General features: G+C 42.3%; 1 protein-coding gene across 1 annotated transcript in view; it reads right to left on the bottom strand.

Moving 5' to 3' along the window:
• The window catches only part of NCAPD2 (non-SMC condensin I complex subunit D2), a 44679-nt gene extending 33168 nt beyond the window's left edge, over positions 1 to 11511 (bottom strand). Inside the window, exons 1-10 of the mRNA XM_081945255.1 lie at positions 11179 to 11511; positions 10191 to 10266; positions 7877 to 7935; positions 7254 to 7435; positions 4570 to 4703; positions 3953 to 4080; positions 3707 to 3830; positions 3486 to 3633; positions 2472 to 2669; positions 1160 to 1294 (exon numbers count right to left, since the gene is read on the bottom strand). Of these exons, the coding sequence (XP_081801381.1) occupies positions 1160 to 1294; positions 2472 to 2669; positions 3486 to 3633; positions 3707 to 3830; positions 3953 to 4080; positions 4570 to 4703; positions 7254 to 7435; positions 7877 to 7935; positions 10191 to 10266; positions 11179 to 11323 (1329 nt within the window). The 5' untranslated portion in view covers positions 11324 to 11511. The remainder of the gene's footprint in view (positions 1 to 1159; positions 1295 to 2471; positions 2670 to 3485; positions 3634 to 3706; positions 3831 to 3952; positions 4081 to 4569; positions 4704 to 7253; positions 7436 to 7876; positions 7936 to 10190; positions 10267 to 11178) is intronic.
• Positions 11512 to 13309: the final 1798 nt, after the last annotated feature.

Below are 13309 nucleotides of genomic sequence, written 5' to 3'. Positions count from 1 at the left end.
AAAAAATGGCCTGTTATATCAAAAAAAAGAAAAAGAAAAAAAGGGGGGCACTGATAGCCTTTAGGAGGCTTATAAAGTGCTCCTGAGGGCTGGGCAAAATTGAGCAAAAAACGCCCCATTTTTCGCTCATTTCTCATTTCAGGAGCACTCTGAAAGCCTCCTAAAAGCTCTGCACGGCCATTTTGGGGAAGGGGGCGGAGTTTCAGGAGGCAAAAAACCCGCTGTATTCAGTGTATAAGACGCACCCAGATTTTCAGCCTCTTTTTTGAGGGAAAGAGGTGTGTCTTATACTCCGAAAAATATGGTATTTCTTTTATCACCAAATATACTAATGTTATGCGGTGACTGGTAGCAAATTCAAGGAAAACAGTCAACTTTAAAAAACCCATTTTAGAAGAAAACCCGGTAGCTGCCTATTCCAGAGCAGCTCATCCTGCCCCCTATACTGAATGCAGTCGAAGGGGAAATTAAGGCACCAATCTGAGCCAAGCTCCTTTTTTTTAATCAGTTGCTTAGAACTAAAAAGAGCCTTATTCATGTGAGAGAGAGAGGAGGGCAGTGTGCAGGTAGTCCTTGACGTATAACCATCTGTTTAATGACCATTCAAAGCTACAATGGTACTGAAAAAGCGACTTATGACCACTTCTCATACTTACAACCGTTGCAGCATCCCCATGTCATGTGACCAAAATCCAGACACTTGGCAACTGGCATGTATTTAAGCACATGGGTCACCATTTGAGACCTTCTCACTCGGCTTCTGACAAGCAAAAGTCAATGGGGAAAGCCTGACTCGCTTAACAACCACATGATTCACTTAACAACTGCGACGCAAAAGGTAATAAAACTCAGGCGTGACTTAATTACCTTGCTTAGAAAAGGAAAAGTTGGGTTATCTGTATTATGGTAGAAAAAATGGCTTGATTGATGGCATGATGACTGTGGGGGAACTGCCAGCTGGGCTGGAGGGAGGGGTCAAGCAAGGCTGAGCTTGGAATTGTTACGCTGCCATAAACAGCATAAGGAGGACCTCCCCCAGAATCCATGAAGCCTTATCTGATTACTCTCAAGGGAAGGCAAGCAGTCTGGTGAGATTAGGTGAGAGTAATGAAAAATACTGCAGTAAATATTTGCCAAGGAATAGGTTTATGAAGCTTACCTTACAGGAGAAAGGATTGTTGGAAAGGAAGGCAGAGAGCAGTTGAATAGCATTCTTAACCACTGTTACAGCTTTGTCCTGTAGCCGACCCACAGCAAGGCACACAACTGCTTGGAATCTACTTAAGGGCAGAGCCTATATAGTAAAAAGAGAACATATTTGATACAACTGATGCAATCATGATAGCAAGGACGTATTTCTTCTGCACAACTAGTATTCCCTTCTAACAAGTTCTCAACTCTGCTCAGACATTTGCTATGCTAAATATTTTAAGCCATCTGGAGATACACGGAAGACTGAGATACCATGTTTCCCCGAAAATAAGACAGGGTCTTATTTTCTATTGACCCCCGAAATAAGTGCTTGGCTTCATTTTTGAGGAGGTCTTATTATTTTTGAGGTGCAGAAGGTGGCGAGCACGGTTACTTCATAGCTGCTGCTGGGTTGCAATATTTTCGGGGAGGGCTTATTTGAGCGCTCAAAAGCCTGATTGGTGTATTTTGTGTGGCAAACTGCTTTGCATTTGCAAGACATTAGTACCATCTTAGTTACCCTAATTAAGTTTTTCACCAACCAAAAGTATTGGTTGGTGAAAAACTCTCCCAAATGGGGGGAGGGCTTATTTATTTAGAAAATTTATACAGCCTCTACTCGCTTCGCAGCAACTCTAGGTGGCCTTCGAGCAATAAAAACACAGTATAGGGTCGTGATGGCGAACCTATGGCATGCGTGCCAGTGGTGGCACGCATGCCGTCCTCAGCTGCTCTTCTGGTTTCCAGTGTGCCAGACAGCTGGTCTTTGGGTTTCTGGCACGTGCATGCGCGCCGGGCAGCTGGTCTTTGCGGGCGCCAAAAAACGGCCTGGAAAATAGCCAAAAACAGACCATTTTTAAAACTGTTTTGGGGGTATTTTCGGGCCAATAAATGTCCCAAAAACAGCCAAAAAACAGGTATGCATGCACCGGCCAGCTTTGGGTTTCTGGCATGCACCCATGCATGCGCATGCATACTGGTTTGGGCACTTGGTGCTGAAAAGGTTTGCCATCACTGGTATTGGGGGAAAAAACAATAAAAAAAACCCCACACCCTCTTAAGGGAGGAATCAGCTTTGCCTCCCTATGTAAATCGAAGAGGATGGGTCTGACCACCCCCACCCCACCACCCTTACAACCTTTCTGGTCTCTCCCAGGGAAAAGCTACCAGTCTGGGGAGATTCTTGTAACTATACGAAGAGAAGAATAAAGTAGCTAGTTTGAGCTCTATAAGTTTGGGTCTGGTTATTTGCTCCTGATGGTATTTTCTTCCAAACTCACTTTCTGTTGCACAATTCGGGTAAAGAGCTGAAGCACACGACTGCGCACAAAGCTATTGATATCACATGTGTGCGCCTGCAGAGCATCCAAGAACTGATCCCTTGTATTTCTGGCAGCTTCCTCCAGTTGCTCTCCATTCAGCACTTGCAACAGCATCTCTGCCATAGCAGCCAAAATGGCATTACGCATTCCATAACTCTGCAGAATTAGAACATGGTTCAGAATGACATCTGGGATGGCCATTTCCAAAACTTGCAAACTAGAAGATATGCTCAGAACGCAAAAATCCCAAAGAAGATTTACATTTGAAACAAACTAAATTGATTGATCTATGCAAGAATCTCAGGCCCAGAGCTCTTTACAAGAGTAGCTCTCTGCTAGACTGGACTTACTGATAACGAATTGCCAAATGCTACAGAGAAAAGGCAACACAAAGTGAAAATTTGCTGATGCTGAGTTTTCAGGGAGCCAAATATATACTTGCAATAATTGTTGAGAAAAACCCTTCTGGGCCTGGCACACTTTAGTGCCACTGTTGTTCCACATTGCAGCATCACTTCAATAGGCTTGTATCTTGATTTAAGTTATGTTTACTCAAAAAAAGGTACTAGAGTTCGACATTGCAAACAAGAGACTTGCAATCAAATAAATATAATCATTGAAACTTTCAGGCTTTTTCTCGCAAGTTTCAGGTAGAATTATCCACCTGAAAAGCCAAGCAGGATTACAAGGGAAAAAGCAGAAATCCGAGTGTTTATTCAACTTGGAAGAAAGGACAAGTGATGCTTCTGAACCTATTAAGATACAACAGAGCCCAGAGCAGAGACAAAAATAAATGTAAAAGCTTGGGTTAACAAACAAATGGAGGACTCAGTTTTCTTAAAAGGGAAAGCACCAGGCTCAGCCATTCGTTCATTAAGCTTTTTTCAAGATCTTCAGCCAATAAAAATAGGAAGTGATTTATCTCATTCTCATATACTTTCTATATGGAAAACACAATCTCTGTGAAACAACCTCTCCATCCAGGTGGTGCAACAGGACACTCATGTTGGCCAGAACAACAGCTGGTGTTCGTTCAGTGAGTTCTGTCAAGAAGGCAGCATAGCCCTTCATCCCAGAAGACTCTCGAGCCAGTTCTTGAGGGCATTTCTGTCCAATTTCCCTGAGCAATGAATGAAAAGTCAGTGATTTACGCTGCTGAGAATTGTAAGAAAGACAGAAGAAATCTCTCTCACCTGAGTATTTCCCCCACAATACTCTTCATGCCGTATTCCTTGATCCACACAGTTACAGCCTCCACAAATACTGAAGCTACGTGTTCAAAGTGCTGAAGCATCTGTGTGACTTTCAGAGTGGCACCTATCAAAGAGAACTGTGGTAAGAGAAGACCTTCTTCAGTCACGGTATAAATGAGGATGGCTCAGAAATAGACCTATTTCAGTATTTGGCCTGCCCAGGCTAAAAGAAAAGAATAGACTTACTGAGCATATGGTCGTATCGAAATAAAGCAACACCCAGTAGATGAATCACTGCATCTCTTGTGGGCCGATGCTTCTGGTGGCTAATACTAGGATTTTCCAGGATACGGTAGCAACAGCCAGTTACCAAACTGAAAAGAAAATCAAAACAGGAGTTAGAGAGATTGCAATGCAATATTTTATGTACTACAATCTTATCAGAGAGGTGCAGTGGTTCAGTGGCTTAAAAGACACCACAGAAGGTCTGTGCCCCAGTGGTTTGAGTCCTATTATCACATGATGGAGTGAGCTCCTGCCAACCTAGAAGTTTGAAAGCATGTAAATGCAAGTAGATAAACAGGTAGTACGTCTTTGGACAGTGTTGGCTCAATGGCCTAGAAATGGAGATGAGCATTGCCCCCTAAAATTGGCTATGACTAGCGGAGTAAAATTCTCCTTCACCTTTTACAGTCCTATGAAGATGTACTTAGCACTTAAAAAGGTAAAGAAATGTTTTCCTCCTGGCTCACAGAATCATACCATTTTCTTCTCTTCCCATCTGACTGACCCTTCACTTTCCCCCAGCCCAATGAAACTTTGTCTAAAAACAGTTTTCCATTAAACCTTTTCCATTTCTGTACCTTACAAACTCTTCTTCCACTACTAAGCCACTCCACAGCTGATGAAGATCCAACTGAAGTAATTGTGTGAGCAGTTGTACAATTGACTGCCTTTCTTCCTCCCAAGCAAAGCCTTTAACCTGGCTTTTCTTGTTCTGTAAAACAAATCCAGAACATCAATTCAAGAAAAGACGTAGAGGAGGAGCCAATGTCGCTACGAGACGGACATGTGATCTCAATGCTGCCGAAACTTTTATCGCTGGGTGGTCCAATCGGACCTAAACCGTCCCGTAGAGACGGCGAACGGGAAGAATATGTCCTGCTGATCTCAGGGACACCGCAAAGTCCCTGATCAACCCGGGAGAAGTTTTTTTAGCTGGCGATAAAAGCACAGCCCCTAGGCTGATGAAGTTGGGATGGCTCCGAACGGAAGGAAATGGAAAGAGAAAGTGTTTACAGCTGGTGAGGAATTTTTACCGTTTTAAAAGAGACTGCCTACAAAAAACTTAAAATTAATTTAAATCTGAGAACAGAAGAAATAAGTGGCAGAATTAAGCTTTGAATGGTTTTGGTCAGTGTGTTATCTTGCCCCAAAGCCTCAATTACCAGAAAAAGCAAACAAATCAACAACACTAAAACAGTAAGGAAATCAAGGGAAAAATCCTAGAATGCTACTCTAACCACTAAAGAATAGTTACTCCTGGAGAGCCCAGCCTATCTGTCCAAAAACGGAGAGCTCCCCAAACAAATCCTATCGGGCGGACTGAGTTTTTAAAACTGACCCTAAGGAGGCAAAGGAGGCGTGATCAGGGGAAAAATCAACTCAGTCCTTGGGCAGATAGGCTGTGTTAACCCATCCTTGGACTCTCCAAGCAGCGCACTGGAGAATCTATGAATTTAAAGAGAGAAATTTTATTAGCAACATCATTGATAACAACACTGACAATTAAAGATAAGCTGATCAAAGAAACAGAAGGGCATCGAAATTACATGAGACTCAATAAGCAATGAGTTGCAAAGAGGAGTCCATACAAATTTTATTAAGGAGATGATTAGAGGACTGACACCACAAATGGCAGAAGACATGAGACTGTTTTGCTACTGGAAAGATACAGGTTGATAGATGAAAGTGTATATAATCTAAAACTAGTGAAATTTAGTGAAATGTAGTGACAATAGATATGGTTAAATAAACAACTGATAATGATAGTAATGTATACATATGTATTGGTATGACAAGTAGTAATTGGATATGAATATTGAATGGTATCTATGAAAGGAAGATTAGAAATTATTTGGTTATATATAAAAGTTAATATTTATTTATTTATTTATTATTCATGCTTCTAGACCGCCCCCTCTCCCAAAAGGGACTCGGGGCGGTGTACAGTCCATGCAAAATATATCAAAATACAGTAAAAATTGAATATGTACAGTTGGAATGGAGGAGGTTAAAATGGAATTAAAAGAACTGTACAAAGCAATATATATAAATATAGGATTTTGAACCCCTAAAACACACACAATAAGTTAAAAACAATACCCCTAAAATAACCAGTTAATACATTTGCCAGGAGGGACAGTTGTAATTATGCCAGAACTAATTTGAATTTAGCTAAGTTTTTATTATTGGGGGGGGATGCTATGATAATAGATAGAGTTAAATGAAGGAGGGATAATGATAACAATGTATATATATGTATGGGTACAACATAAGGAAATTGGATGTAAATTCTAAACAGTGATTTGGAAAAGAGGATTACAAATGTTTGTTACTAAATATTATTGATGTTTGGTCAGAATAGGCCATAAGGATATAGTGTTAATGGGGGATATTAGAAATAACAAATGAAATGCTTGTATGTGGTTAGGTTTTAAATCTTGGTACATTTTACGATGAAGGATGTTTAAACAATTATAGTCAAATGAAAATGGAGGCATGATGATGGTAATATGTATAAAAATATCTGATTTAAAATACTTGAGTTAATACGAATTTTGTGACGACAGTGGAAGAGACGCACAAAAGCTTTTTGTAACCAACTGATACACTTTCTACAATATGTAAAAAAAGATTTTATATGTTGTGTTTGTTTTGAAAATTTAAAATAAAAAAACTTTTAATAAAAAAAGGAAAAGACGTGCACTGAAAGCTTATGTATGTGGAGGTTGTGTTCAGAAATTACATTAGTCGCCTCTAGTGATTTCAGCTCTGGATATATCCAGATTTGCTTATGTTAAATATTTACATATTCTCAACTGATTGCCTGTAGATCCTTCCTGTAAGGCACAGCCTATTCAAAGGTCTGAGACTTGAGCTGCCAATATGTTTGGGATAGAAAAAATAAGAATGGAATATTTGACACCTCCACTCCCACAATTTAATACAGGTTTTCAAAATATTTATTAGAAGATTTACTAAGAACATAAAAACTAACACGGACTAATAAAGAGTAGGAGAAAAGAAAGTGTAGAAAGAAAGAAAAACAGAAACTTCTGATTATCTTTTATTCTATGAATATAAAATTATATTTTAAAAGATCACATACATTTCAATATGGTTCATAACATATCCTCTAACTGGCATTGCTGGAGTCACTCAAGAGGACAGTAAAACTAAAATTAACCAGATTTCAGGGCAACAGGTTAAAGAGGAAAAAGCTGCCCAGAAGTAAACATTTAGCAAACAGATACAAGCCACCTACCTTCCCCTTGGAATCCAATCCCACTAGATTGGTCTTGCCAGATTCTGTTTCGAATGCCTCCACTAGCCGTACTAGTATATAACAATTCATCTTTAGAGCATTAAGATGGAGAACCCGAAGGGAGGATGTGAGGTCTGAATCATTCAGGATGGCTGTCAGGGCATTGGATTGACTGGTCACAACTAAAAGGAGAAGTGAGAAGGTACCATCTTCAGACATGCTCTCAACAGATATTTGTTCTGAATGTGAATTCAGGACAGCTTTCAGATTACCAAAGACTTGTGCTCATGGTATCCTATCAGCATAACTGGAGCACCCAGCAACCCATTACCCAGGCACACTATGTTTATCCTGTATCCACTCCCCTGACCACCTCTTGCAATACTATGCAAATGATGGATCTCTCATTCCAAAAAGATGGAAGACAGAAGGAATGGGATGTCCTGTTGGTCTGCCCTTACAGTGAACACACATTACTCTGCATTGACCACCAAGATTACAGACCATTATGCAAGGAACAGGCTGTGGGAGCAACCTGCCAATGAGGTCACGTTTGCCTGGTTTTCATCATTTAGCTGCAGTAAGAACTTGTATTTTCTATAGTATTAAGAGAACGTATTCACCTTTCACCATCAGTTCTAGGGCATCTTCCTTAACAGCAGCATCTACAGTCCTGAAGTAGCTGAAAGCATGAATATTAAGTTAAAACACAAACGTTTCTTTCAAAGCATCCCATGTATTAGTATTCATCCAAAGCAGTGGTTCTCAACCTTCCCAATGCCGCGACCCTTTAATACAGTTCCTCATGTTGTGGTGACCCCCAACCATAAAATTATTTTCATTGCTACTATGTAACACAAAACCTGGGTGGGTGTGGCCAACTCAACATCACTCCCAGCCAGTCATGACATCTCCCCCCCCCCCCCGACATGCCTACCAAGGTTTCATGGCTCTGTGTTTTCTGTGGGAATAGGGTCTCTCTTCTCTCCTCCGCCCTCTCATTTCTGTTTTTCTGTATTTTTCCTCTCCCTTTCTCTTCTTCCTTTCCTTCTATCCTTCCTTCCCTTTCCCTCTTTCTTTTTCTTTCTTTCTCATTGAATACGATAGCAAATCCCAAAAGTTATTAATTGTAGGAAATTGCTTCTCTGTAATCTTTTTATAGTGAACTCTAAGTTGATAGAAGCTGGCAAGATTGCACTAACAGCAATAGGATATATATTTTGAATTCTTTTGAGTTTGACAATTTAATACGTTATTCAAAATTATAAATAATCTTATTTTTAGATGCATTTTTTGCCAACTCTGTTATTTTCTTTAAAAAAAAATCAGATTTGCTTGCAATTTGTGCCTTCTGGCAAACTGCAGTTTTCTGGGTAAGAAATCTAGCTTGCCATTGCTTTCGTCATAGGTCTGAGAACATTAGTTTCTTTTTCTTTCTTTTCTCTTCCTTTCGTTCCCCCTGATTTGTTTCCCTCTCTCTCATTCTCTCCCTTCAGCTCTCTTTCATTTCTTTCTCCCTCTCCCCTAATTTGTTTCCCTATATTTCCCCTCTCTCCCATTCCCTTCTTCTAGCTCTCTTTCATTTCTCTCTCTCTCTCTCTTTCTCCCCTTTTCTCTTTCATCTCTTTCTTGCGCATGCAAGCAAAATACCCTCCTGGGCCAGGATTACGGCGGCGGGGACAGTGACTCCTCTCGCTGCCGCCACTGAGAAGTGAGTAGCTGGCTGCGCTGCGCAGGAGACTCCTTAGCACCAGACTCAGGTCGGTCCCCTTCGTGTTGACTCAGGAAAGAGCCGGAGTAGTCATCTCTGGATGCAGAGTTCCAGAGCCCTGCGCAAGGAGAGCTCTTCCCTCCCCGCACCCAACCAGCTGCTGCTGCTGCTCCCCATTCCTAAGCCAACACGAGGGGACCGTGGCTTGCGCTGACCTGAGTCTGGCGCTGAGGAATCTCCTGCGCTGCGTACCCAGTTACTCACCTCATTGCACAGTGGCGACAGCGGGAGGAGAGTCATTGTCGCCTCCGCCTTGATATTTTGCTTGCACACACGCGCACAAGAGATAAACACAAGAAAAGGGCTGGTGCTCTTCCCGACACTGAGTTGCCTGCGAAGGATGCGGAATCGCAAAAGCAGGTGAGAGCAGATTGCGTGATTAGGTCAGCAGGGAGCTGCAGGAGAGGGGCCAAAGCCTATTAAGACTGTTACCCATGCTAAGCATGGGTAACAGTCTTAATAGGGAATCTCAGCGTACGCGCATCCCACGTTCCTTGATTTTATTTTATTTTCCCCGCCTTGTTTTACGCCTCAGAAATGGTACCTCCTGGCTTCCATAGCTCTGTCCATCAACCTCCATCACTCGGAGTGAGCTGCTTTCCCAGCATCTCTCTTCTCCCCCTCCTTGCCTCCATTCCTGCTCCTACTTTCCCCCCCACCCACCCCTATCCTTCCGCCATGTGGGGAACCCGAGCCACTCCTTCTCTTCGGGCTGGCGAGGCTCTCTGCGTGAGGCTCCTTGGCGACCCGTGAAAAGGTTGTTCGATCCCAAAAGGGGTCGCGACCTAAAGGTTGAGAACCGCTGATCTAAAGTTACCATTGTACCTTCAGTTTGTATTAATTTTGGAAAGAGAACTTCTGGAACATTTCAGAAATTTCCCATAGCACATCTACAATGTCCAAAGTTCAGCTACAATTGTTTACCTCATACATAATTCTTTTCAGTCTCCACCTCCTCTCTCTGCCGTTTAACAATTTGGGTACAAGAAATTAAATGGCTTTTTTAGCAAAATGACTAACACAAAGAATTCTGTTATTTTCGGTTCTTTACATGTTTACTTCTTTCATTGCTGTTACCACAATTATAAACAAGGCTTCTAATGATGTACTCTCAATCCTCAGACTAAAGCTCCCTCCAACAATACCAGTAGTATGTGCATACTCACTGTAGAATACTGAAAAGAGTATCAAAATGCTGCAGGATAGCAAGCGCTCCTTGTGTACGGAATGTTGTCTGAAATACTGTAAAAAGAAAGTCCATGTGTGAGAAATGCCAACTCCAGATCAACTGCAGAAGATAGCTTTGAAACTATTTCCAGATTTCTAGATGATTTAAGCAAGGACATCATAATTGTAATCGATACAACAACAAACAGGGTAATTCTTTAAATAAAGCTGCCAAAGTGAAAAAGCATGGAGGAAATTGGAATGGATTGTGTGTGCATTAAATTTTTGATACTCAGAATTCTTGAGTACAGACATCAAACTGCAGTTAGTGAAGCATGATTTTATTAATTGAGATGTTGTATGCCTAATTCTCACAGAAAAACATACTAGAACTGCTCCTTAACCTGTTTAGAGACTGCTGCAATGTATGCAGTTACATTAAAAGAAAAATAAACCATAACCACTGCTTCATCATATGATTTGTATGCTTTTCACAATGTCATATGTGGACTTTGCTACTATGCCTTACTTAATAAACTTTAGCTCATATCTTTAAGGTACCTGCCTAGATTTTGGTCTTTTCAATTTTCTGGAAAGTATATCTTGCTGAAGCTAAGGTGGATCTGTTTTGTCTATGCTTAGATCCCAAATATTCTGAAGCAGAATACATATGCACTACCTAACCAGAGTAATAAAATGCTGTTTAAAAATTTACATTCTAAAAGTGTGCTATTTATTATATAACCATTAAATGCCACTCCATCTAAATAGCCGGTATTGGATGAAGACGGACCATTGATCTTACTCTGAACTATCATACAACCTAGCCGATGGGATAATCCATAGCACCGCCTAGAACTCATTGTTAATCAGAGCTGCCTTGGGCGCTGCTTTGATGGAAAGGGACGACTCACATTAATTACCCGCCTTCCTCCTTCCCATTTCCCGGTATTTTGACCATTTCCCCTTCCCGCTTCTCCCACCAACCTGCCAGCTGTCCCGGGAGCTGTCTGAGGGGCAGCACTTCCTGCACCACGTACTGCAGAGACCCCGCGCTGCGAAGCAAGTCGGTCGGAGACAGAGGCAAGTGGAACTCCCACGAGGGAGGCGAAAGCGAAGTCGGATCAGCCATGATCCCTCCCGATCCGCAGCCTAACGGGAGGCAGATCGAGCCTCAGATATCCGCACCCCGGAGCTCGGCGCGGGGTAGAATTCAGAACATCGTAGATTTTGGAACGCAGGACCGGCGGCTCCAACCTCTTGTGTTGGCGGCAGAACCGAGTATGGGGGGGGAAAAGAAATCAAACTTGGCCTGCACCTCTCGCGCCACTTGCAGACCAATAGGGGAAGGAAAAATGACGCGCCAGGAATTCGAATAATGTCCGCTCGCCCAATTAGGTTGTTCTTTGATAGCTCGGCAGCCAATCGCTTTTTAAGGTCGATTCTGGACAGGAGCGCTTCGGAAGGCGAAGAGTTATGAAAAGGGTAGAGTTATATTTGTCCTGAAGACCAAGTTTCTTACAGTTCTATTTTTATTTCTTTAGGTAAAAAGTGAAAGCTCCCATCTTAAAAAACAACATCAAGATACCGTGGACACCATTTTTGACAGAAATTTAATTTCCAAAGTCTAAGTATTTGTATTGCATGGAGTGGTCAGTTGCATTTGAATGGGTGAAAACATCTGTATACATTTTAAAAGTAAACTTTATGCCATGCTAACTTCCATGGTAGATAAACTTTTCCTTCTAAGTGAACAAGCATCATTTTAGCTCCTTATTTTTCTCCATTGATTTCTGCAGGCAGGAGTCGATGTCTGCCTTGGATTGTTGCAAGAAGTGTCCTTCTGGGTTCAGTCCCAAGTGGGGAAAAAACACTGGAAACATGGAGGCTGCTTGGAAAGATGGTTTAATGGTGGACAGGATCACATTGCTTGAGATCTTGAACAGAAAAGGGGGAATCACATGCTTCCAGATGTTGGGTAAAGAAGATAAAGGGCCGAGAGGCTGAAAGTCCCTGGTTTTATGCCCTCTGTGGCCTTTGAACCTGAGCTTGTATTCTGATTGGTTGTCTGACTCCCATGGGGCCATGCAGAGACAACTCTGTAGGCCCATGATGGCGAACCTATGGCACGCGTGCCACAGGTGGCACACGGACCATTTGTCAGGGCATGCGAGGCAGCTGACTTTGGCTTTCTTTTGAGGCCATTTTTGCCCTCCGGATCCTTAAGTCCCGGTTTGCTCGGAGGGCTGGTTTTTGCCCTCCGGAGCCTTCAGGAAAGCCTCCTGAAGGCTCCGGAGGGCGAAAAACGCCCCTACGGACAAACGGGAAGTCACAATTCCCAAACTTCCAGTTTCCCCGTAGGTCCGGGTTTTGTCCTCCGGAGCCTTCAGGGAAGCTCCCGAGGCCTCCGGAGGGCGTCGGGGGGGGGGGGGCAGGGAGGCTGTTTTTGTCCTCCCCAGACTCTTAGAAAGCCTCTGGAGCCTAAGGAGGGCAAAAAAACCATGCCAAAAATGGGAGGGGGGGGATTTTGTGCACATAGCATTATGGGTGTGGTACACCCATGCATGACATCCTGCACTCCCCCCGCTTTTGGCACAGGAGCCAAAAAAAGGTTCACCATCATTGCTGTAGGCTGTGTTTTGAGTCCAGGTTTGGTTGAGCATTGCTTCTTCCCATGTTCCCTGTGGTGAGATGGGTAAAGGGCTAATACTATCATGCCTTAATCCCATCACCCTGGTGCTGAAGGGGGATCTTTGTTATGTAGAATAGACTGGCTCAGGCCTTTTAATGGCCCATTGCCAAAGGTGGGGGCCGATTAAAAGTGAGTCTGTTTCCTGCCTAAAAACATGTTTCTCCATTTCTTATCCAGGGAAATATAATATTCTGCCTTTTCAATATTTCCCAGGATTTTTCATTTTTCTAGGAGAGGGATGGGTTTTAACTTCTTACAGGATGAAATAATAAATTATTTCAGCTTAAGCCGGGTAATCTCCTCTTTAATTAGAACAGTGAAGAATCTTGTTTCACATGGAAGAATTAGTTCAGTATTTTTTAAATTTGGCAACTTCCAAGACGCGTACGTTTCAACTCCCAGCATTCCCTAGCCAACCATGAAGAG

The sequence above is a fragment of the Natrix helvetica genome, assembly GCF_964273705.1.
Source record: "Natrix helvetica genome assembly, chromosome: 2".
NCBI lineage: Eukaryota > Metazoa > Chordata > Lepidosauria > Squamata > Natricidae > Natrix > Natrix helvetica.
This window is presented reverse-complemented; position numbering and strand designations above follow the sequence as displayed.